This window comes from Paracoccidioides brasiliensis (genome assembly GCF_000150735.1).
Source record: "Paracoccidioides brasiliensis Pb18 unplaced genomic scaffold supercont2.5, whole genome shotgun sequence".
NCBI classification, from domain to species: Eukaryota; Fungi; Ascomycota; class Eurotiomycetes; order Onygenales; family Ajellomycetaceae; genus Paracoccidioides; species Paracoccidioides brasiliensis.
The window spans coordinates 145,950-168,200 of record NW_011371362.1 but is presented as its reverse complement, the minus strand read 5'-3'; the positions used below and the strand labels follow the sequence as shown (position 1 = coordinate 168,200).

The 22,251-nt window shown below is 39.2% G+C and overlaps 7 protein-coding genes across 7 annotated transcripts; 3 read left to right on the top strand and 4 right to left on the bottom strand.

The window, feature by feature from the left end:
• Positions 1-663: 663 nt before the first annotated feature.
• Positions 664-1,220, bottom strand: PADG_04520 (uncharacterized protein; the record flags this gene model as incomplete). Its single annotated transcript, XM_010761724.1, has 2 exons — positions 664-1,140; positions 1,182-1,220. 2 exons carry the CDS (start codon positions 1,218-1,220, stop codon positions 664-666), a joined length of 516 nt encoding a protein of 171 aa, XP_010760026.1.
• A 4,260-nt stretch (positions 1,221-5,480) lies between these two features.
• PADG_04519 (uncharacterized protein) lies at positions 5,481-5,746 on the top strand (the record flags this gene model as incomplete). The annotated part of the gene is made up of 2 exons (XM_010761983.1): positions 5,481-5,528; positions 5,591-5,746. 2 exons carry the CDS (start codon positions 5,481-5,483, stop codon positions 5,744-5,746), a joined length of 204 nt encoding a protein of 67 aa, XP_010760285.1.
• Positions 5,747-6,152: 406 nt separating this feature from the next.
• PADG_11776 (uncharacterized protein) lies at positions 6,153-6,621 on the top strand (the record flags this gene model as incomplete). Its single annotated transcript, XM_010762198.1, has 2 exons — positions 6,153-6,271; positions 6,324-6,621. 2 exons carry the CDS (start codon positions 6,153-6,155, stop codon positions 6,619-6,621), a joined length of 417 nt encoding a protein of 138 aa, XP_010760500.1.
• A 58-nt stretch (positions 6,622-6,679) lies between these two features.
• PADG_04518 (uncharacterized protein) lies at positions 6,680-7,616 on the bottom strand (the record flags this gene model as incomplete). Its single annotated transcript, XM_010761982.1, has 2 exons — positions 6,680-7,394; positions 7,492-7,616. 2 exons carry the CDS (start codon positions 7,614-7,616, stop codon positions 6,680-6,682), a joined length of 840 nt encoding a protein of 279 aa, XP_010760284.1.
• Positions 7,617-8,867: 1,251 nt separating this feature from the next.
• PADG_04517 (uncharacterized protein) lies at positions 8,868-9,588 on the top strand (the record flags this gene model as incomplete). Its single annotated transcript, XM_010761723.1, has 3 exons — positions 8,868-9,194; positions 9,298-9,457; positions 9,506-9,588. 3 exons carry the CDS (start codon positions 8,868-8,870, stop codon positions 9,586-9,588), a joined length of 570 nt encoding a protein of 189 aa, XP_010760025.1.
• A 4,261-nt stretch (positions 9,589-13,849) lies between these two features.
• PADG_04516 (NADP-specific glutamate dehydrogenase) lies at positions 13,850-15,821 on the bottom strand (the record flags this gene model as incomplete). The annotated part of the gene is made up of 6 exons (XM_010761722.1): positions 13,850-14,620; positions 14,715-15,001; positions 15,118-15,180; positions 15,249-15,330; positions 15,403-15,533; positions 15,776-15,821. 6 exons carry the CDS (start codon positions 15,819-15,821, stop codon positions 13,850-13,852), a joined length of 1,380 nt encoding a protein of 459 aa, XP_010760024.1.
• Positions 15,822-17,501: 1,680 nt separating this feature from the next.
• Positions 17,502-17,731, bottom strand: PADG_04514 (uncharacterized protein; the record flags this gene model as incomplete). Its single annotated transcript, XM_010761981.1, has 2 exons — positions 17,502-17,585; positions 17,648-17,731. The coding sequence occupies 2 exons, from the start codon at positions 17,729-17,731 to the stop codon at positions 17,502-17,504; spliced, it is 168 nt and encodes a 55-aa protein (XP_010760283.1).
• Positions 17,732-22,251: the final 4,520 nt, after the last annotated feature.

The following is a 22,251-nucleotide window of genomic DNA, read 5'->3' as shown; positions in this document are numbered from 1 at the left end:
ATATATATATATATATATATATGATGCGTGACTCGACCAAAGAGCATTCTTGAGACGCCCATAAAGTCATTTAATGAATCCTCGCAATGAGTAGATATTATGGAAGTCGAGCCCTGGGTTGCTGCGCAATGATATCACTATATGCAGGCGCTCCTCTATCCAACCTTCATATTAGTTAATGTAAAGTATATCTAAGGTGCACGTGCTGCCCAGGTCCAAATCCTATTAATGACATGCCTCAGTCAATATTCTTCATCATGGCATTAAACTACCATTCCACAGCCCATCCTCAGTCAATCCATTGCCCAGTTGTCAATGCATACATAATTTGAGACAATTGCCCCTCCATATTTGGATGTTTAGAGATTCAAAAAACACATTTGTAAACAAAACTGCAGTCCACCTTCTTGCAGCTAATGCTGCATATTCAAATCCCTCAGGAGAAATCCCAGCATCACCCCAGTCAATCAGCCAAACCTTGTCCTTGGGGTCTAGCCTTAAATTCCGGAGTGCAATACCTTGATGTGTAATAAAGAACCAACTTATCAAAACTGAACAGTGGAACAGTATCTGGAGCTTGCTTGAAACTCTGGAAGATTTCAAGTTTGTGGTTAAACCAATCCTCCATTGCTGTAACATCCCTGAATGGAACACCTCCTATCACTAAACCAAAAATTGACAGTCTACTGGGCCTGGTTGTTGGGGAACCTGAGCTGGCTGCAAAGCAAGAAACATAGAAGCCACCTGAGAAACAACATTTTCACGCTGAGCCTGATTTAAGTCCTCCCAATAGTCCTGGGTAGTATCGCCCTCAATAAAATCCATGATAAAGTAACGATGACATCCGAAAAATGTGTCTTGCATCTTGGTATTGACAACTTGATGAACTTTAAGAACTGAGATTGATGTTTTTGCCTCAACCAGCTTCATAGTTTCTGCTTCACATGGTCGTACAAGCTCCCTTCCTTTGAGAACAAACGTGCGCGAGAGGCGCCCAATACATGTTCTCTGATTGTCGTGGAGCAATGGTGCAGTATTGAAGAGTTCAATCAGAGTTTCATCAGGGAGTTTGGTTATATCATAACCATCAACGGGAAATTTGGTCTCAGACTGTCTGCTCACAAGCTGGCAGAGCATCTTCTGTCAGCAGCTTCAAGATTATAGAGAAGGATTTGTCTTACATCAAAATTGGGTGTCCCAAGACGTACAACTTTCGTCATTTCGCAGAGACTTTGTGGATTATTACCTGTCATTAAAAGTTGAGCAGCGAAATGCTCTCGATTATCCTATTTTCCTTTCCTTTGCTGAGACCTGTTGACCCACGCTTAATACCCACGCGGATTTGACTAACAGAGCAATCATTTCAGCCGACATCACAAGGCGCCTTGTTACTCCATATCCATGGGTGGTCAATCCATGTTGGGCGCAAGCACTTCGCATACAGCGCGCGTTGTTTCAATTGTATCCAAAGAATGTGGCATAGCAAGAGTATACTATCCGAGAACGAAAAGTATGCTCTCTCCTTTCCGATGCCATGGCACATTGTACCATGCCGGTCAAGTCCATGCTATATTGACGATCGTTTGTACTTAAGGGAATCCTATTGAGAGACGTCGTAGGGGAAAATATTGACATAGATGCAAATTAGAACAATCAACCAAGAAGAGCTGCTGATTTGTGTGAGGTTGAAGACGACTGAGGGAGGCCCCAGCCTGCAAGTACCGAAGGTGTAAAGTTATTGTAAGAAGAGCAAAGTTTATGTCCATGGGAGAACGTTCATTTAGTCTAGCTGCTCCTGTTGGATAAATCAGGTTGCACCATATCAGGTGCTATAATCTTAATGATAACGGCTTCTGGGATGCTAAACTAACTTGACAGCTTTTCTGTATCATTGATACATATGAATCTTGTCAAAACTTTCTGACATCACGGACACATCATCATTGCCTTCTAAGTTAGTGGGGGCTGAATGATAAAGAAGCGTTTCCTCGTCAGACAATAAAAAATTAACTCATCAAAGCTGAACTTGTGACTTGGTTTTTAAAAACAAAAAGGCAATAAAAAAATAATAATTATAAGTGAATATAATTGACATTAATAAATAGTATTTCAATATTTTTTTGATCAATATTATGTATATTATTTATATTAATTAATTTTTTATTCTATTTATTTATTATTTTAAACTTTTATAAATAATAATTTAAAAATTAAAAATAAATTAAAATTTTACATTTTAATAATTTACTTTTATTAATTTTTTAATAAGATAATATTTTAATTTATTTAAAAGTTTTAAAATATATTTTTTATTTATAATATATTATAAAAAAAATATTAATAAAAACTTTTTAATTATAGTTTTTAATTTAAAAATAAATAAATAATATAAAATTAAAATTTTTTATAATTAAATAAAAATATTTTAAATTATTTAATTTTTAATTTTTAAATAATTTTTATATATAATTTTATTTTATTTATTATTATAAAGTTTATTTTTTATTTTAAAATATATAAATTTTTTATTAATTATTAAAAAATATTTAATTTTATTAATATTTATATAATATAAAATAAAGTTTAATATATATATATATATATATTATATTAATTTTAAACTTAATATAATATAAAAAAAAATAATTTATATAAATTTAAATAATAATAAAATATTTAAAATTTTATAATTATCTTAAATAGAAATATAATAAAATATTTAACTTTTATTAAAATTATTAATTTAAAAAAATATTAAAATTTAAATATTTATATAAAAAATTTATAATAAATAAAAATAAATTATATTTTAAATTATATTTATAATTATAGCATAATAAATAATTATTTTTAATAATATATTAATTAAATATATATTATTATTTTATAAAAGTTTTAAATATATATATAAGTTAATAAATTTAAAAAAATTATAAAAATAATATAATTATATTTTTAAAATATTAAAAAAAATTTAATAAAAATTTAAAAAAATTAAAATAATAAAAAAATATTATCTATCAATAAATATTTTTATTTAATAATTTTATTTTAATAAAATATTTTCTTAAAATTATATGATAATTATTATACAATAAAAAATAAAGTAAATTTCATTAATTTAAAAATAAAATAATAAGTTAATTTTTAAAAAAGTTAAATAAAATCTCTCATAAAATAAATAAAGTTAAAAAATAAAGTTAAAAAATACTTTTAAAATTAAAAAACTTGAAAAATCTCACTATAAATATATATATTAATTTTTTAATATAATATTTTTAGTTTATTAATTATATATTTATTAAATATTATTTTTAAAAATATTAATAAATTTTATATTAATAATAAATATATTTAATAATTTATTTATTTTATTTATTTTAAATATTTTATATATTATTATTAATATTTATCATTTTATTAAAAAATTTATTATAATATTTACTTTTTTAATTATTAAATTAATTTTTAATTTTTTTTAATTTTTTATAAAAGTATAAAATACATTATAAATAAAAGCTATTATTTTATTAAAAATATTTCATTAATTAACTTTATTTAATATAAAAATTATATTTTTTATTTTTAATAATAATTAATAAAATAATATAATATAATTAAAATAAATATTTATATACTATTTAACTTTATATTAAAATATTTTAAACATTTATATTATAATTTTTTAGTATAAAAATATTTTTTTTATATATATTAATTAATTATTAAATTAAAGTTAGATTTTAGTTGATAAAAATTATATTTAAAATATTTAAAATATAACTATAATATTTATTTTATTAAAATATACTTGAAATAATTATTTAAATAAATATTTTATTTTTTTGTCTATTTTTATCATTAATATATATATATATATATATAAGAATTTAATTTATATTGACAATGTAAAATATTTTTTAATTTAATTAAAATAGATTATTTATTTATCTTTCTATCAAATTTACTTAAATATATTACTCATTTATTATTATATGATAAAATTTAAGTTTAGTAGTCTGAAAATCTTAATTTATAAAATAACAACTGCAAGTAGATAACTATAATTTTTATTTATTAATAATCAATGTTCATCTGTTTTAATAGTTATATATTGAAGATATATAAATAAACAATATTATAATTTATCTTTTATTATCATTGTAAAAGTATTATATTTTGAGTCTTTAAGATATTTAATTAATAATTTTAAAAAAAAAACTTCAAATATCTACAAAGATAAATATATAGCTAGAACAGAATATCAGATGTCAATATTAAACATTGAATATAATTAAAAGTACACTAGAAATAATTAAAAGTTAACCACTTCAGTTTGAAGTTAAAACTGCAGATGTTATATTAATTCAACTATATAATTACTACTCTTTCAACTTTCTACAACTTTCTAAAATTTATATATTCTTTGATACTTATTAGAATTTTTATCTTTCTTTAGAATGAAGTTTTTGTTTTAATTAACAAATTTGATAATGATTTGAATTTAAGAACTTTTGAATTCATACTTTTAGATCTTATCTTACTGCTTCTGCACATCAACTTTTCATAGATAGTTGACATTATTCAAAGACATCTGATCTTTTCAGTTGACAAGTGCTGAAACAGAGAAACTTCAATGTTAAATATGAATAATACCTTGTTTAAAAGAAGTTTCCAATGAAATATAAAATAAAAAATCTTTAAATGCAACCTCACATTTCAAAATCCAATTTTTAGAGTTTTGTAGTGATAATAATAAGTCTAAGCATGTATATTAAGCTTTAAATGATACATGGATATATCATTCTTCATTCCAAGCACATGGAAAAGTTAGTTACTAGATCTATCTTTGCTTCAATTTCTGAAAGCTGGGGGAAATAATCAAAACTGAAAAAAGATTTGACATGCTTATTAAACAATCTACTGTTACTAGCATGTGTATCTGTGAATACTCAGTTAAACTTTAAATGATACATGGAACATATATAATTCTTATCTTAAACACATGGAAAAGTTAGTTGCTAGATCTATTTTTGTTTCAATTTTTCAAAACTTGGGGTAATTACCAAAGCTCAAAAGTGATTTGACATTGATTAGTTATCAAATGACCCATTGTTGCTAGCATGTGTATGTGTGATGCCCAATTAAACTTCGAATAATACATGGGACATGTATGATTCTCATCTCAAACACATGGAAAAGTTAGTTGCTAGATCTATCTTTGTTTCAATCCTTGGAAGCTTGAGGGAATTATCACAGCTTGAGAAAGATTTAATGTGCTTACCAAATGACCCGTTGTCACTAGCATGTGTATGTGTGGGAATGCTCAGAGCTGTCAAAGAAAATACATATCTTGATCCTTAGGTATAAGACGATTGAATTCATACGGAGATATATCTGCAATAATCAGAAGGTGTTTAGTTCTTCATGGAACTATAGATTTCAGATGCATTGATAAATGATAGCATCATGTTACCAAGATGTTTCGGAATCATGGAAGATTTTCCTTGGAGGAGTTTGATTATAATGTGTGATTTCTTTCCAAACCTCCTCTGCCCCTTATGCTTTCTTTGAACGAAATGTCAAACAGGAAACGACCGACCATGATAATACAATATGCTATCCGTGCTTGCCGCGGATGGTTGATCGTGCAACCGCGCAAGCCGCCAATCGTTGCGCTAAAGTTGAAATTGCCGGTATTACCGGTGGCAAAGGGCATTACGGTTACAGTTTGAACATGGTTTAAAAGTTGGGTCCTCTTTTTTATAACCATGATATCAACTCTGGTAACCCCCATCTAAAATAAATACGGGTCTACCATACTCCGCACCTACACCACATATATTACTAATCCATATATCTCTATTCAACCTCACCGGCCCTTAACGGTTGGGTAGATTAGGGTTAGGATTAGGATTAGGGTTAATGGTGGGGTGTCATGGCTTATATGATAAACCATGTTCAGCTTTTTTAAACCCACATTCAAACTGTACGCCCATTGCTTATTATTGTGCAGGTATTGATTCTCTTTCCAAGTGCCGTCAATTTAAAAAGACAGGGATAAACGAAATACAAAAAGTCATTAAGGGAAAGATGATCAAAGGAACAGAAGAGAAAATAGCAAAAATACGCTTAAACTTTTACCACCAAAGATGCGTCCACATAAGTATGGGGCCGGTAGAGCAGAACATCAGGAGTACGTGCAGGTACCAACAAAACAAAATACCCTACGCTTCATGCTTTTCGAAAGCGAATATTTCTCGAAGTTCAGGTTTTCTCCGTGGGGGATAAAACTCTAACTCTAAACTCTAAATCAAAGCGAGTACGACCGTACCAATCGATGTTGGAGTCGGAGAAACAACCATTTTTGAAACGGGGTTAAAGGAATTATGGAATTCAGACAGAATGACTCGAAACGGCCTGTGTTTCAACCTCATAGTTTCAGAGCTTCATATGCCAAATAAATATGAAAAAAGGGGCAAAACTGCCATATACAAAGGAGACAAGACAACAAGAAAATTGAGAAGATACAACGCCTCCGGACCCATTATCGTTAAAATCGACAAGCACAAAGACCATGTAGGAAAGCCGAAAACCAAGGATGAATGTATAGGAATGTAAAACTTTTCTTTTTTTTTTTTTAAAAAAAAAACAATAATATAAAATGAAATGAAAATCATCATGATCTCATGCTTCTTGGTCGCGAATGCACTGAAGACCCATTGAAGGTTTCGGGAGCTCGAGGCCCAACCATCCAGTCCTCCATTGCAAGCCATTCACTCCAGAGTTTTTCCGCAGTTTCGATCTCAGCATCTACAGGTCCCTGTAAAGGTCGCAGAAATGGTATTGTTTCCAGAGGTGGCATATCGTAGCCTTGCTTTACTGAAGCCCATCCGCCGCTTTTTGCAGCAAATAAGTAATTTCGTCGTTCCTGTTCGTGGAGATGGCCAACGCCGGAAACCCAATCATCACCAAAGAATCCATGTAGAACGCCTGGAAAATCCATGCCAGTCGCAACCAGGCGGCGAATATATGGCACTAGGGAAACGGCTGGAGGGGCATGAAGTTGGCGAAGTGAGGAAGATGGAGATTGTGTGTGTATTGAGGGGCCTTCTGTAGTAGACGAATTGAAAATTGGGTTCGGTTGTCTCTGAAAAGGGAGATAGATATTAAGGAAAGAGGACAATGCCTGAACGGGAGTGCTATGTTGAGCGTGATCGAGGAAGTACCGCTGGCAGCTTTGATAGCGGGGGTACCACTCAAATATGTCAAAGTGAGGGTGGTCGGTGCGGTGAGAGGCTTCTGACAGACCCATCATAGTGACGGGATCAAAGTGAGCTCGCGCGTCTGTTCTCATGTTCTCCCTGTGACCTCGGAACGGTGTTTCCATTGGCCTAGAACGTGAATTTCTTTTTAGCTTGAAATCTCTTACCTCCTTTGAACAATTTTTACGGTGCAAGTGGAATTGAATAAATTTTTGAGAATGGGTACCTATTATCTGAGACCTTTTTGCGTAAAATATGTCGCTGTATCCAAGCAGAAGATATGGACGCCGAACCCAGGACCTTTTTGAGTAAGCCAGATTCTGTCCTGCGGTGAGTCTCTCCTAAGGACATTTGTCGAGAGGAATCCCAATGATGTGCGCATGGGAAGATGGGCAAATAGATAAAATGCGCCCCAGAAAAAAACCCGTGGAATGAGGGATTTCAGGAGTAAGACACGTAGAATATCAACGCAAGACGGTTCAAAAATAAAATATTAAGGTATGCCCATGGGTTCCAATTGACCTTAAAGAGAAAGTCGCAATCTTACCCACATTATCCAAACCCAAGCAGGAAGTCTTGGGTTGAAAGGGTGCCGTTGAGATATTGAAGTTCCGGAGAGGAAGAAACTATGTTCCTGGAAGTACTTTGTAGGGGTATATAAGCTGAGGGAACGGTGTCGCAGCTTAAGTTCCTCAAATCCTGGTAACCGTCGTACCTGCAAGTACAGCAAGAAAAACAATACCAGATGGCAAAACCTCTACGTTGGTGGGGAGCGTATCGCCTAGCCAAAATCATCTGAGATCGTGAGATACTGGTGCATGTAGCCAGGGGCTTGGGCCATCCAAAAAAAATAAACCCGGCTCGTGGATTTTCTATGCCATCCTCAGTCACTAGTGACCGCCTCGATCGACCTCACCCCTGGTCGTTATTGTTTTCTTTTCCACTGGCTCTTTATTTTTGTTTTTCATCACTTCCCAGATGTGGAAAAAATTTTCAAAGTGCGTGTTAACATGGTAGATAGTTACAGTTCAAGCCCGCCTGTGGTCTCTTTTCAGGCGCCTTGGAACACAATAATCTGGTGTTCCTGTACGTGTACAACTTGAACAGGGTTGACTAACGGGCCAAGTTGCGATCAGACCACACCTAAGTCATAATGTTTAAGGTAGGGGTGCAATTCAACCAAGAACCATGGGTTGATTAAGTAAATATTTACCTATAACTAGCGTACGTAGTTGCCATAAACCCAAGCTTCGTTATTCCATGATTCCAAATTCACCTCTTTCAAATCCCGCATAATTCAAGTCTGGTCACGGATCGCCGTCTTTTTGGTCCCCGCTGCCACAAGCCAGCGCGAGGCGGCTCCCCCGACCAGGAACTGTTTGGTGGAACCCCGTAATCAATTGCATCGATTTCCATGAAGCTGCGTGACAAGTGGTAACTTCTGCTGCATACCGTTCGTGTCCTGGATTTGAATAACGTCATTCTTGGTTGCTCTTTTGAGCGCGAAGCATGTTAAGAGTACAGTTCTTTGCCCATTTCCGCAATTTCAGCCCTGGATTAATTAAGGTGAAGGTCAGGAATCCAACTTAAACAACGTGTGCAATGGTTGATTTGAATAGCCAAGCTTTGGAAAATAATACCTTAGGCCCAAGTGAACAAGCGAAGCACACATCTGCAAGACAGCAGCATTTCCATTGGCAGCTCCGCCTCTCCTGGCGTCTCTCAAGAGAGCTGAACTTGCAATGGCGCCAGCAGATGATTGGATGTCAGTCGTTGTGTATTTTGGGGCTTCGCGAGTGGAGTGTGAAGTTGAAAATCGGGAGAGTGATCCATGCCAAATCGGGAATCCCAGCAGGGATGTGGGTGGAGCCGTATCTTGAAATGGCAATAATCATAGACCCATCCTCCTGGAACACGCCCACGGCGGATGTAAGCACGCGCGGTGCCCTACACTGTTACAAACAGTAATTATGGAGTACTTTTGTTCGGTAATAATACTTGCTACATTCTCTTATGCTTTAAGCTGTGTTAGAATGATTGGAATTCCTCGAGCATCTCTCCCGTTTCCCCCGCGTTTAAGTGCATTATTGTTGTCGTTTGCCAAAGTGCTGTGGTGGCTCCCTTCAAGGTAGGAATATATAAACATTACAGGTGGAATACCCCGGAAACAAAACTTTGGAATAAAACTTTAGGTTATTTCGAAGCTTCATAAGCCTACTACTACTAACTAGTTAGTCAAGGGGCAATGAATTTTGTCCACGGCCAAGAGAAGATTACCAAGGTGGGGACTGGTGGAGCCGCTGGGGCCGACTACGATCAATAGATGAAGCTACTACGACTGCCTAGCCTGCAATTAGTTGCTGATTTTCGGCCAGGACAGGGTGCTGCTTGGAATCCTGTTGGTCAAAGGAGTTTGTTCATCACGCTTCCTTGCTCATCAGTCAGTTGTTAAACGGGCGACATCCTCCGCAGTAACGATTCCGCCTTAGTGGTGGCATTGGACGTAGCGACGCAGATCCGCGAGGGGGAAATATGGCCTGTATCAACTCCAAAATCTCAGGGGTCGCCCTTATTATTCTTCTCTCCTCTCCTCTTCTCTTTTCGTTTTACTTTTGCTTTGAGTGAAAAGGGCTTGTAAGTTGAACTGACCATGTTTTGGACGCTGCGATTTTGATATGTCGTCAGCGCCTTGGAAAAGTTTCATTTCATCGGATGAAATTCGATCCGCATTATCTGGGACATATTTAGACCTGAAACATACAACACACTCACTTATAGAGAGGAATGACTCTGGAACACAATTAATTGATTAGTTCTGATGGTTATTATTGTTGAGCTTCGGAACATCGCATGTCAGCCGAAGGGTTTTTTTTTTTTTTTTTTTTTTTTGTTTGTTTAAAAAGGCCATCTGCTGGTCTCCAGCCTAATGATTGTTAACTAGATAAAAAAGCAAAATACAGTTGGACCGCTGTTTAAAGATTAAGGATAGATGCACAGGATCAACATCTCCCTTTTCGTCAGCCTCCAGTCTCGAGATTTAACTACCTGACCATACATAAGAATGATAAAAAGTAGAAAGTCTCAGCCAATACAGAGTCCAGACTATTGTGAGCTGAAAAGAATCCTTCATGACATGCCACATCTAGTATGATGTAAACACAATGCTCAGGGACCATGACAGCTAAAGGGTTTTACCAATGAGGCTTGTTTGGCGTAGAACGGTGCCAGAAGACAAATTGACGTTGCATGCAACTGCGTCGAGGTGCATCGAGGCAGGCAGGTCGGCGAGGGGTCGGGAACGGATCTGTTGTAGCCCCGCACGTCGGGCCACGATTCAACAATGCGGGCGGTTTCGTCCATCTCGATTTTATTGTGCAGCAAGCATGAATTATGGGGCTCTGTCAGTTGTATTTTCACTCTGCGGAAGCGCAATGGCATAAACTTGTCGATCTGTCTGTTTGCTCCATACACAATCCGCATAGAGCTCTCCGAAAGGGATCCTCCGTGATGGGGGGTCAGAAGAAACCTCCCGCTTGGCGTCCGCCTAATCTTTCTTTTTCGGTTTTTGTCCTTTTTGGTCAAGCAATGAGCACTGGTGGCTTGTCCGCGATGACGTCCATGATGTGGCGGTGCACCGACGTAGCAAGCGGGACAATTCAAGATGATTGGATGAACCTCAACTAGTGGCGGGATGAGCGATGAAAAGACGAAAGATGACCTTAATTGATCAACATAGAACAAAGGGCCCAATTTGTCGAGAGGAGAAATCATCCCTTAGCATCATGGAAGGCGAAAACAACAAACTCCTTCACGCAAGCTTAAATTCCGGCGCTTAAATTTTGATCTTTTTCATCTACTTCTTCTTGCCAAGATAAATGTTCATTTTAGCTTTATAATAATGCGTCACACTACATTCAGAGATTCGTTCTGCTGGCAAGCATATGCGTGCATGGATATCTTAGTCCATTGATCAGATCGATCAACAAGCAATCCCGAGAAGATGATGCATGCACAGACAGATAGATTCCTTCACGGAGCTTCCATCTCGGAATTCGGCATTTTGCCTCTCGCTTAATTCGAAAATAATCTATATCAAGTACATTAATCTATCATTATGGCCTGCAAGATTGGCGGACGCTAATCAGTATTTCCTCAGCTGTCTGCATAATACGTTCCAGCACAGTGCTTAAGGGTATCATGGCAAATGTCGGTGTTTTTGCCACATTCTCGATGCGTGGAGCTAAATCTGGGACAATTGGATATGCGCACTTCAATATCAAACAACAGAATCTTGCAAATAAAACCTTTCATGACATCCAAGTATGAAAGAGGAGCGGTTGAAATGGATGCACCTTGTAAACATTACACCTAGTCAGAGCTGAGGTTCTGTTTGTACCTCTTGACACAAACCTGAACATATAAAGGCGCCCCAGTGGGGCCGACAACATTTTTAATAGTGCCTGTGGCTGGGAATAAACTCTTCAGCCACAGAGGAGGTTGGTCCATTGCGGTGGGATTGTGGAAACTTCCTGCAGTCGGACGCCACGGAAGTGAAATACGGGTAACGAGCCATATGTGTATGTGCGCAGTATGTGCATGCACAGCACCAAGTCCAACGACGGTGCAACCTGTTTCTTCAAATTGTATGCGCTGATTGCAATTTACATAGCTTCTTAAGATCGGCCCAAACTCGCGACAGCTGATCCATTGTGCCAGCCTGACACTTCAGCCCCATATTCTCCTAGCAATTAAATTGGAGGGTTTTCTTATCGCTATGCGAGTCCGTTCATCTCGGTTCGAGAAACAGGTGGCAAACATTGCTGTCCGAGAGAATTCTTTCAATCTGCTGATACCGATCAAGGTCGCTTATCACATTCTGCTTCTGTTGACCAATTGCCCCATTACCTCATTGCCTCCTTGCCTTGCTTCGGGAGTCCCGACCCCAGCTTTTAGTTGAATAAGTATGATATCGTAAAAATCGCAAGCGGTGTCAAAGCATAGGTCTAGGTACGGATCTACCGTGCAAATTTGGTCAGATGAATACCAGTTGGAAGTTTTGGCTGCGTTGTGCCCTCTGAGCTCCTTCATCCGCAACAAAGCTCTCGTAATCTTCCAGCCTCTTCTCGATGTGCACCTTGAACCTGATCATGTCATTCAACACAGTTCACAGTTTCGATTCCAGGATGGAGTTCCTCACGAAGAGCATTCGCCCGAACTACCAGCTGCTCATATTCGATATTGTTGTTCATCAGTTTGGAAATGGCCGGTTTGTTCCCAGCACTTATGCAGGCAATGAATTGGATATTACCGGATGCGGGGTCATACCATTCCCTAGGTTTCTTCCGAATAGGCTATCACTGTGATAGCTAAATAAACCGAGGCTTAAGCCGACTGAGATGAGGATTATGTAATTGAAGTTTTGTTTTCTGATGATATCCACAAAAATGAATCGTGGCCAGCTAACCAACTCTCATTTCTCTCTTCTTGTAAACGTTCAACCCAAGCACTTGATCTGCTGGAATATCCCCTTCAAACCCAACGTGGCTTCAAATCATGAATTATGCGTCAAGTGACTAATCAAAGCACCCATCAGGGCTTGCATGGCGATTGAACGTCGACTCGTTCTTAATCCTCACTCCTTACCTAGGCACAGAGAGAAAAGCCCGCCTAAGCCGGCGTGAGCCATGGTGCGCAATTGAATGTGTATTGTCAAGAAAAAAATTCTGGATTCCAATTGCGGTCTCATAAAGCAGGTGACTAAGGAGCTAAAAATTGCACAATGTCGAGCTGATATTATGTTACTTTCCAAAGTGACATTGCCGCTGAAGCTTATCCACTTCTGAACCGGAATATCAATTAAAGGAGTGTGCCTCTGGCATGTCAATGCCACTACTGTATGGTAGTATGGCTATCCCTTAAGAAGGAACCATGGCAAGAATATGTTCCCCTAACCAAGAAAAAAGATGCTTTGCGAATGGAGCCATGGCTTCGAGAACCAATTTGCGGTCTCTATCTCTTGGTTTACAATCCAGTCAAAACAATTATACAAATCGTCAATTTCTGGAAATCGTCAATGTGTGCCACACATAGATATATGTGTCTCCTACATATGCAATTTTTCTTCAGGACAAGGAAGTATTAGAGCTGCTATTCATTCAACTACCATGGAGAGGAATATATGTGCATGAAAATTTGGTAAGTATATTAGCAAAGGCCCAAACTTCCCAACACAAAATAAAATGAACAAGCAAATGCAAAAACCTTAAGAATCAAATCCCAAAGCCTGTTCCGCCCAAAGCCATTGCCGTAAGATCTATTTTTGACAGACATGACATCGAAGATCCCATGCAGAAAGCCAACAAAAGCACAGCGGAGCATATACAGGATATCGAACGCCAAAAAAATAAAAATAAAAAATAAAAATAAAAATAAAAATAAAATAAAGAATAAAAGTAAAAGCAAAATTTTAAAAAAACGAAAAAAATATCACAGAGACTCACTATCGCGAAAATGCTGGAAGGTCAAGAAGTTGACGTGATGTATGTACAAAACTCCTCTAAAGTCAACATACTAAAGGAGACCATTCACCACCAATCACCCTGATCCTTCATTGCTTCAGCAACTTTCATGAAGCCAGCAATGTTACTCCCTGTAACCAGCGAAGGCAACTTCCCCTCGTCAGGGTGTGTGTATTTCTTCGCAGTTTCAACACCAGTTACAAAGCAGTCTCTCATGATCTGCTTCAGCTTTTCATCAACTTCTGCGGCAGTCCACGTCAGACGCTGGGCATTCTGAGCCATCTCCAGACCAGAGACAGCAACGCCACCCGCATTGGCGGCTTTGCCTGGTCCGTACCAGACGGATTTGCCCTTAGAATGGAAGCGACGGCTAGCTTCGAAGTGCTCGATGGCAGCCAGCGTGCAGCCCATGTTGGATCCCTCAGCAATATATCTAGCACCAGCTTCCATCAGTGCCTGTGCTTCTGGGCCGGAGACTTCGTTTTGTGTCGCACAGGGCAGGACGACATCAACTTTGCCAACGTGAGTCCACGGCCGCTCACCCTCGATGTACTTGCATCGTTCGCGGAGAGCATCGGTGCTTGCGAGGGTGGATAGTTGCTTGCGTTCAACTTTAATCTGTTGGATGAGGTATATTTCTTCCGGAGTAATGCTGCCTCCATGTTCGCGGGCGATTAAAGAGCCCTTGCTGTCACTGAGGGAGCAGACGGTGCCGCCGAACTCGATGGCTTTGAGCGCCGCGTACTGGGCGACATTGCCGGAGCCGGAGATAGCGACGCGTTTGCCTTTCAAGCTTTCTTTACCGTCCGTGGCATAATCGATCATGTGTTGAACGTACTAACGTGAGAAACAGGTGGGTTAGGTAAACTTGACTCAGGAAATATGTGCGCAACCGAGTGGGTTTTGAAGGGGGGGGGGGGGGGGAGCATACATAAACTAGACCATATCCAGTGGCCTCGGGACGAATATGGCTTCCGCCCCAGCTGAGTCCCTTGCCTGTCAATACACCCTCCCAGAGATGGCGCTGTCTCTTGTATGCACCGAACAGGAATCCGATTTCACGCCCAGAAACGCCAATATCGCCGGCGGGGACGTCAATATCAGCGCCGATATGTTTGCTCAGTTCCATCATGAAGGCAGAGCAGAACTTTCGGATTTCGTTATCTGATTTTCCCTTAGGGTCGAAGTCGGCACCTCCTTTTCCGCCGCCCATGTTCACTAGGGGAGAGAAAAAGGCTATATTAACTTCCTGGACATCACGTTGATTTCCTTCTCTTCTTCATTTCTCTCCAGTTTTTCAGCGAATTTCCGCTTGCTTATGGTTCAATACTTACATCCCGTTAGAGCGTTTTTGAATATCTGCTCGAATCCCAAAAACTTCAGAATGGACATGTTCACTAGGAATTGAAATGTCAGTATTAAAACAATTGCAAATACAGTCAGCCATGGCGAAATGGGCTCATACCTGTAGGGTGGAATCGGAGGCCGCCCTTGTATGGCCCTAGAGCCGAGTTGAATTGGACTCGATAGCCCCGGTTAACTTCCAACTATATAAAAAGCAGATGCGGATTAGAGCATGCATATATCCAATGATAGAACATCCATTATTTTTCACATACCCCTCCTTTGTCATTTTCCCAGGTTACACGGAACTGGATAGTGCGCTCAGGGACAGCGGCAACCGCAAGAGCTCTTCTATATTCCGGGTGTTGATCAAAGAGAGTAGAGTTTTCGAGGGTAGAGGCCAGCTCTGCATTCCAAAAACCATCAGTACTTATTGAGACCCGTGCATGTGTGCGGTTAGAGTTAACTATCTTTGAGAGCTCAGATTCCCCCCCCCCACCAATCCAAAGGGGGCAAAAAACGCCAAGATCACTGTCGTTCCCGCGTTATGTTTCCTTTGCTTGGGCCGGTTTTGCGCCGGAAGAGCATACTAAAACTTGGACTGCCGCTAGCTAATGGAGGGAGAGAGGGGCCAGGGGAAACACTCACCTCTGTAGGCCTGCTCGAATTCGGGTTCAACAGCGAGATGAGACATTTCTAACTTGTATGGATTCGCCGGGTTCCCTGGACTGATATGAAAGAGGATAGAAACCAAAGCACAACTGGAGGGTTTATCCTCTCTCAGAGGGGCGCCAATATGAAATTCGGATTGGTGATGTTTATTGTAGAAGTTACGGAATGAGATGATGTATGGATGGTTGTGGCGTCGGCGTGAAGGGATTAGGGCAAGGACCAAGGGTCAAGCTCTCTGACAGCTATAGCTAAATTTTCAGAGGAACAATCGACCTCGCGAAAGCTGACGGAAATGAAAAGTGAAGGCGGAGATGGAGATGAGGATGGAGGGGAGGACGCAGACGAAAGGCGAGGGAAGGATTAAATAAATTTTAAAAGCGTAGAAAATCTTGCAGAAGGCAAATTTGCCGCTCGTTTGGAAGTATGTTAACACTTTTTCCTCCTGGGAGCCGATAACTATCAAAGAGAGGGGGGGAAGGGGGAAATCGATTCTCTTATCTTGACTAATTACCCAGATAACTGTGTGCATGCAATGGTGATTGGTTGGGCCCGGGTATATAGGTTGGTCATTCTTATTAGAATCTCCTCCTTACGGTTGATTTTTATTATTCCATTTGTGTGGTGTGGACTGCGCGGTGACGTTTGTCGCGCCGGAAACGGAGCGGATGACCAAGGAAGGCAAAATTAATATATATATATATATATATAAAAAGGAAAATATTAAAACCCAAAAATCGGCCAATAGGGAAAATCTGAATAGGGGAAGAGTACCTAGGTACATGTTTAACTAGACCAACACACGAAAAGGAATGACAGCTCTCTCCAACCAGAACTGCCACTGTGATGTCCGAGGTCACTGTGTTTCCCATGTTCGAGAATCCATCCAAGCTTGTGCATGGTGGTGTTGAGCGCATAGTTCCGTACAGTCAGTCCATACAACTACTAGTTAGTTGACTAACCACCTCGGAGGAACCCGCGCCAGCACAACGTCCGATGACGGCCTTGGGTTCGTTTCGAGAGACAGGCATACGGGTTTTCATAGTAATCCAGCCCAATCCGTCTATCCGATCTACGCAGTACACAAGCAATTGAAGGGTGCTTGGGCAGAAGATCCCCATTAAATGAAGCGAAGACAAACTTCCTGAGTCCCAACCCATCCGCAGGTTCGTCATTATCAAACTATCCTTTGCCGTTCTAACCTAACATTAGAAGAACTTATCACTCAGTTAGTTAAGCGGTTTGGGATTAACTTAGTAAACCATCAATTGTTATCAAGTCATCAGAGCCCCCCACTAGCCCTTGGCCTGCACCGTGACCTCATTGGCTGCACCCGGAGATCCTTTTTCCCCCGCCGGCCCGAGTACGGCGGCTCTAAGGTGTTTCCAGTGTTGAATATAAGCCTCAACCAAGTTATGCGACGTCAACCTGTGTACAACTCGAAAATCACACCGGACTGTTTATATTTCTGTTTTTGGGAATGGTGCAGTTATTTCGACAAAACAATCAGCCTCGAGAATAAGCAACATGAGGTGCAACAGGGGATGCAGAGGCGGCGTAATCGTTGACCACCACACCCATACTATGCACAACCCTGCATCAGAGAGGCCATGTCAAACAGAGAAACGCATTTTTCAATAGATATTAGACAATCTCGTCATTCTGATGATCTGTGAAGTCAATGAAAACAGCATTCCACACACCATCAAGAGCATAATGATTCGTCTTCATCGACTGATCCACTATGACTGCCGCCTTTCCATTCCTTCATCTCTTCTTGCTCTGCAATCTATTTAGCACCATCAAGTTAGTGACCTGAATGCCGACGATCGCAATCGTTGCAACGAATACTCCGAGCAGCACACGCAGGCCAGGACGATGGACCGGTGCGTCTTTCCAATGGAAGAGGAGGGAACCAGCAATATTTCCATTCATTTTTTTTTTCCATTTTCCCCCTACAACCCATGAGATTGTGAGCGAATTACCGGGAAAAAAGGCATGCGAGCAGGTAATAAGTTACCACAATTTCCTGAACAGCACCAAAGGGCATATGCGTTTAGAGGTGAGGAACGAAATTTGTCAAAACCAAAGGTGGAGAGGACCAGAGGTCCGAAGACGCTAGCTACAGACGCATCGATATTGACACCAACACTGACATCCTGATCCACAAATAGCCTTTTGGTTCCAGCACCGCTTCCCATACATGGGATGGACCTCCTGAATTTTACTTGATCCTATGTCGGCTTGATCCGTGAGAAGGCGTTCGGGGGCTTGCCGCTGTTCTTGTTTTCGGTGAGGAAGCGGGCGGACGAGATATTATCATCCAGTTCCCGGATGCTCACGGCGAACTGATGATTTTAACCAAGCCCCGTGAAAAGGAAAATCCTCCGCTGGGTCATTAAATCTTCTTTCTTTCTTATACGTGCAGGCAGAGCCCGTATGGAGGAGATGAGGTGAGGAATTCAAAGAAATCAACTAAAAACTGACATCAGCTACGGTTTCAGGAGGGCGGATGGAATATGGACCTAGGTCGTACGACAGCACGGACGCCCCTTATGATTGCAAGCCTCGTTGGTTGAGTACCACGCAGCTACTCGAATATACTGCTCGGCACTCCAATACCATTGAGTTGAAATCAATCCCCTGGCAAAGATATATCAAGCCAGTTAAGATATCAAGTCACCTCATGAATATTGATTTCCACGCAGGCTGGTATTTTCTTGAATATTGAATAGTGAGGTTGTACTCAGAACAGTCTTGTCAAGCACTCAAAGAAGAGAAGTATATTTGAATTAACTCTGCTTGAAGCAGGTACCTTTGAACTCATGATCTGAAGATGTTGAGTTGCAGAATATGAGATGTCAGATCATTAGAGATATATGAATCTTTCTTATCTGCTTAAGATATATCTAAATGAGAAGCTGTAAGGAAGAACTTGTCAGTCTTTCTCTTGATGCAGATATTCTATATGCTCAATTCAATTGTCATTATCTGTGATTTGCTGTTCACATTATGCATCGGCGCCTTTCTACCCACGAATACGACTTCACCATCATCCGAATCGGAATTCGCTACCACCTGCTTCTGCCTCTCCTTCCCTACGTCCTGTTGAAGCTTCCGTCTTTCTTCATGGGATAGATGTGGAAGTACAACTTCCGACACCTCGTCTTGCGCCACAGTCTGATTTTCGTGATACTTTCCGACAAATCGTCGAATCTCTTCCTCTAGATCGCGCAACAATCCTCGGGCCGCCCGAGCATGTTTTAATCTCAACCGCAACTCCTTGGTAATTCGGGACCGGAAATATCTCCCTTCCGCCTCACTCACTCACTCTCTCTCAAGATGAAGAAAGAAAGTATATGCTAAATGATACACATTCGTTTTAGTTATATATCAGTGATAGAGGTTGTGATTTGATGCTAACATCTTTAGTCAGATTCTGTCATGGTCTCAAATCATGCTGCAAACTCATTCTGTGATTATGATAGAAGTTATCAAGTGAAATATCATCTTGTTATGAATCTCTTCCTCAGAAATATTTAAAGAGATGTTCAGCTGATTGAACAGTGACTTTTCACTTACAGTGACTGAAATATCAACAGAAGATATGAGTGAGAAGCAAGAAGGAGGAGAGACAAAGTTCATAGAATTACTTCAATTTTTAAATGTTGATAACAGCTCATCATGTCATTTTCTAACAAGTATTGCGCTCCTTTAGTAAACAAGGTCCTGTTAGAACTATTCATGTTGGTAGCACATGTAAGTATGCAAGCAGAGCACATCACACTGTGATAGAAATTCAATCATCTTCTTCATTCATCAACTCCTCTGCATTTTCACTTCCATGTATTGATATCTGTTCTGATCTTGATTCCTCAGTCTACTGAGATCTGCAAATATCACAGTACAGATGTTGCTAAAATGATGTGTCAGTGCTTACATCTTTGGATGGATTAACAATTTGATCATTTTTATGAAGAAGGTTGCACATTGATTAGAAAGCTAGAACATCTAGCATATGATCATCTAGAATATCAGTGCAGCTGTTCAGATTGTCAGCACATACTTTGTCAAAGCAAATTAAGCATTAGAGTCTTTGAGTTCACAATACATATTGACTTTTGACTGTTAACTCCCTGTCCTCTGATGTTCAAGAATTATTTCATGGATAATTTATCTGTCTTATCAGAAAATTAGCCACCAACTTACATCAAATATTTATTTTCAGTTAGTTAGATAATTTGGAAAGATTTTCTCCAGGGTACGGATCAACTACAGAGAGTGGATAGAATTTCTATTGATCAAACTTGTTAGCCGCTGCCACTTAAATGCTTGATTCTCAATTTCTTGAGATTGAGGAGGCTTGGTGTTTAAAAGTCGTCATTTTATGTCCTTCTGCATATATGAGGTCCAAGATCAACACACACAGTGTACAGTATACATGGACATGGGTTTCTCATCTGTCATTTAAGCGGCTAAAACAAATGATGGAAAGAATGATTATCGTACAGTTCATGCATTATGTATACATTATTTATGTATGTTCATGCTCAGCAATCTTTCAGAACATTCAAGAATTTCAAAATGAGTATGGTACATGGCAGATGTAATCAAGTGCATCACATATTTGTTTCCCAGCTGTGCAGGTTGCTGAAATGAACACCATCGAAAATTTGCTATTATCAAACCTTAGAGTATGGGGTGCATAGACAGCCTAAAATGAAGCTGATCTGGGGGAAGAAATAAAAAAAAAGTGTTTCAGATCTCTCAGATTGAAGATTTTCAGTCGCCACCTATCCAGTTAATAAGAACTATTGTTAAAATAGTTCCTTGAGAACACAGTGCATCCTGACTTATGATGCACTGATGATCCAGGGAATGTCGTGAACCTCTCTCAGAATAACTATCATTCAAACATCTAGTCACATATTCCGCGGAGACGCCAGATCATTTTTGATATCACCACAATCATCCTCCTCCAAATCCACAACATCTGCCAAATCCTCCCTTCCCTCAAGTCAAACCAAAGTCCTGGTAGTCAAAATTCTCCATTCCTAAATTCAAACGTCTCCACCCCGAGTGTGAGGATACCACTTCGTTTCCAAACTACTAAAATTACTGCGTCCCAACCCTTCGGAAATTTCTGGGTCCCGAGGAGTTAAGATTTTCAGGGGTAATTAGCTTTTTGTTGACCCATACGATTATCTTTAATTACGCGATACTGCTTTTTTTAGTCCTTAATATTTTAGCCTGCCTTTGAGGTCAATATAATAGCAATTTGTCAGGTTTATGCTTTATAACAACCTCACTGCAAACATACTTTCACAAGAGAATTTCTAAAGTCTAACAGTGATTAAGTGACTCCTATTATGATGATTTTCATTGAGTGTGTGAGATGCATAAAGGTAGATATGTGTTCTCCTGAATCATTCTTTTACAGTCAGGTTTAGTTAGGCCTCGTTGTTGAGAAATTTTCAATTCTTCCCGCATTCTCTGGTTTCAATTCAGTTCTATTCACCTTTGCTTGTCGAATCTAACTCTAGACTATTTTCACTTAAATTATTCACGGGGTGTTCTCATATAGAAATATGTTATTATAATTGAGACAACCTACTCTTCTGAATACCAAAAGGATCAACCAAAGAATCCGAGGCATTAGTTAACCGTACAGCGAGACTTTATATTCTTGCCACGGCAACTCCATGATTCACTCGATGCATTATCTGCGCACATTCCGTAATTTTGTAAGGCCGAGGAAGTGTTTTTCTAAAAACCCCTCCCACCTTAACCTGTACCCATACATTACCTTCCTAGGAAATGATAAAAAAGATACGCCGTTCCGTCCATGATGGGCCCAATTACCGCTGATAGGTGGTGTTGGAATCTGTTTGGCGATGAAGAGAGCTAAACTTATGGTAGTCACTCCTCTCGCTCTATCAATTCCTTGATGTTTATGTTTTAGACCAGCCTACGAACCCGCACCTGATGGTTCTTTTCAGCGTGTTTGGATGCTTAAAGCGCAAGAGAGAGCACTAACTGGTTACCTAGGTGACTCGGTTCTCTAACCAGGCTAGCGACCAGACGGTAGACGATATAACCCCGGACTTTTGGGAGCCGAAAGAAGTTATATCAAGCATATTTCAGGATCCAGGCCTTCGCAATTGACCGGCATTCATTCAGTCAGCATCTAATACAACTTCAGAAAGCCAATCCTCATGATTTCTTGCTGCTTTCCACAGTAGCTCCCTGTGCTAATATCACTGTTGTCACATCTTCCACGCCAGGTCAACAACACCTTTATGTAGCGCCATCGCACGCCTTGACTTAAAGCGCATGGGTTTGAATGCTAGAAAGCCTTCTTGAAAGCCTGCTCTTTGTGCTGGTAATATCCAAGGATTAGTTCCATCTCTGCCGCGATTTCTAGCTTCGGTTAACGAGAGCCGTGGATTTGCCAA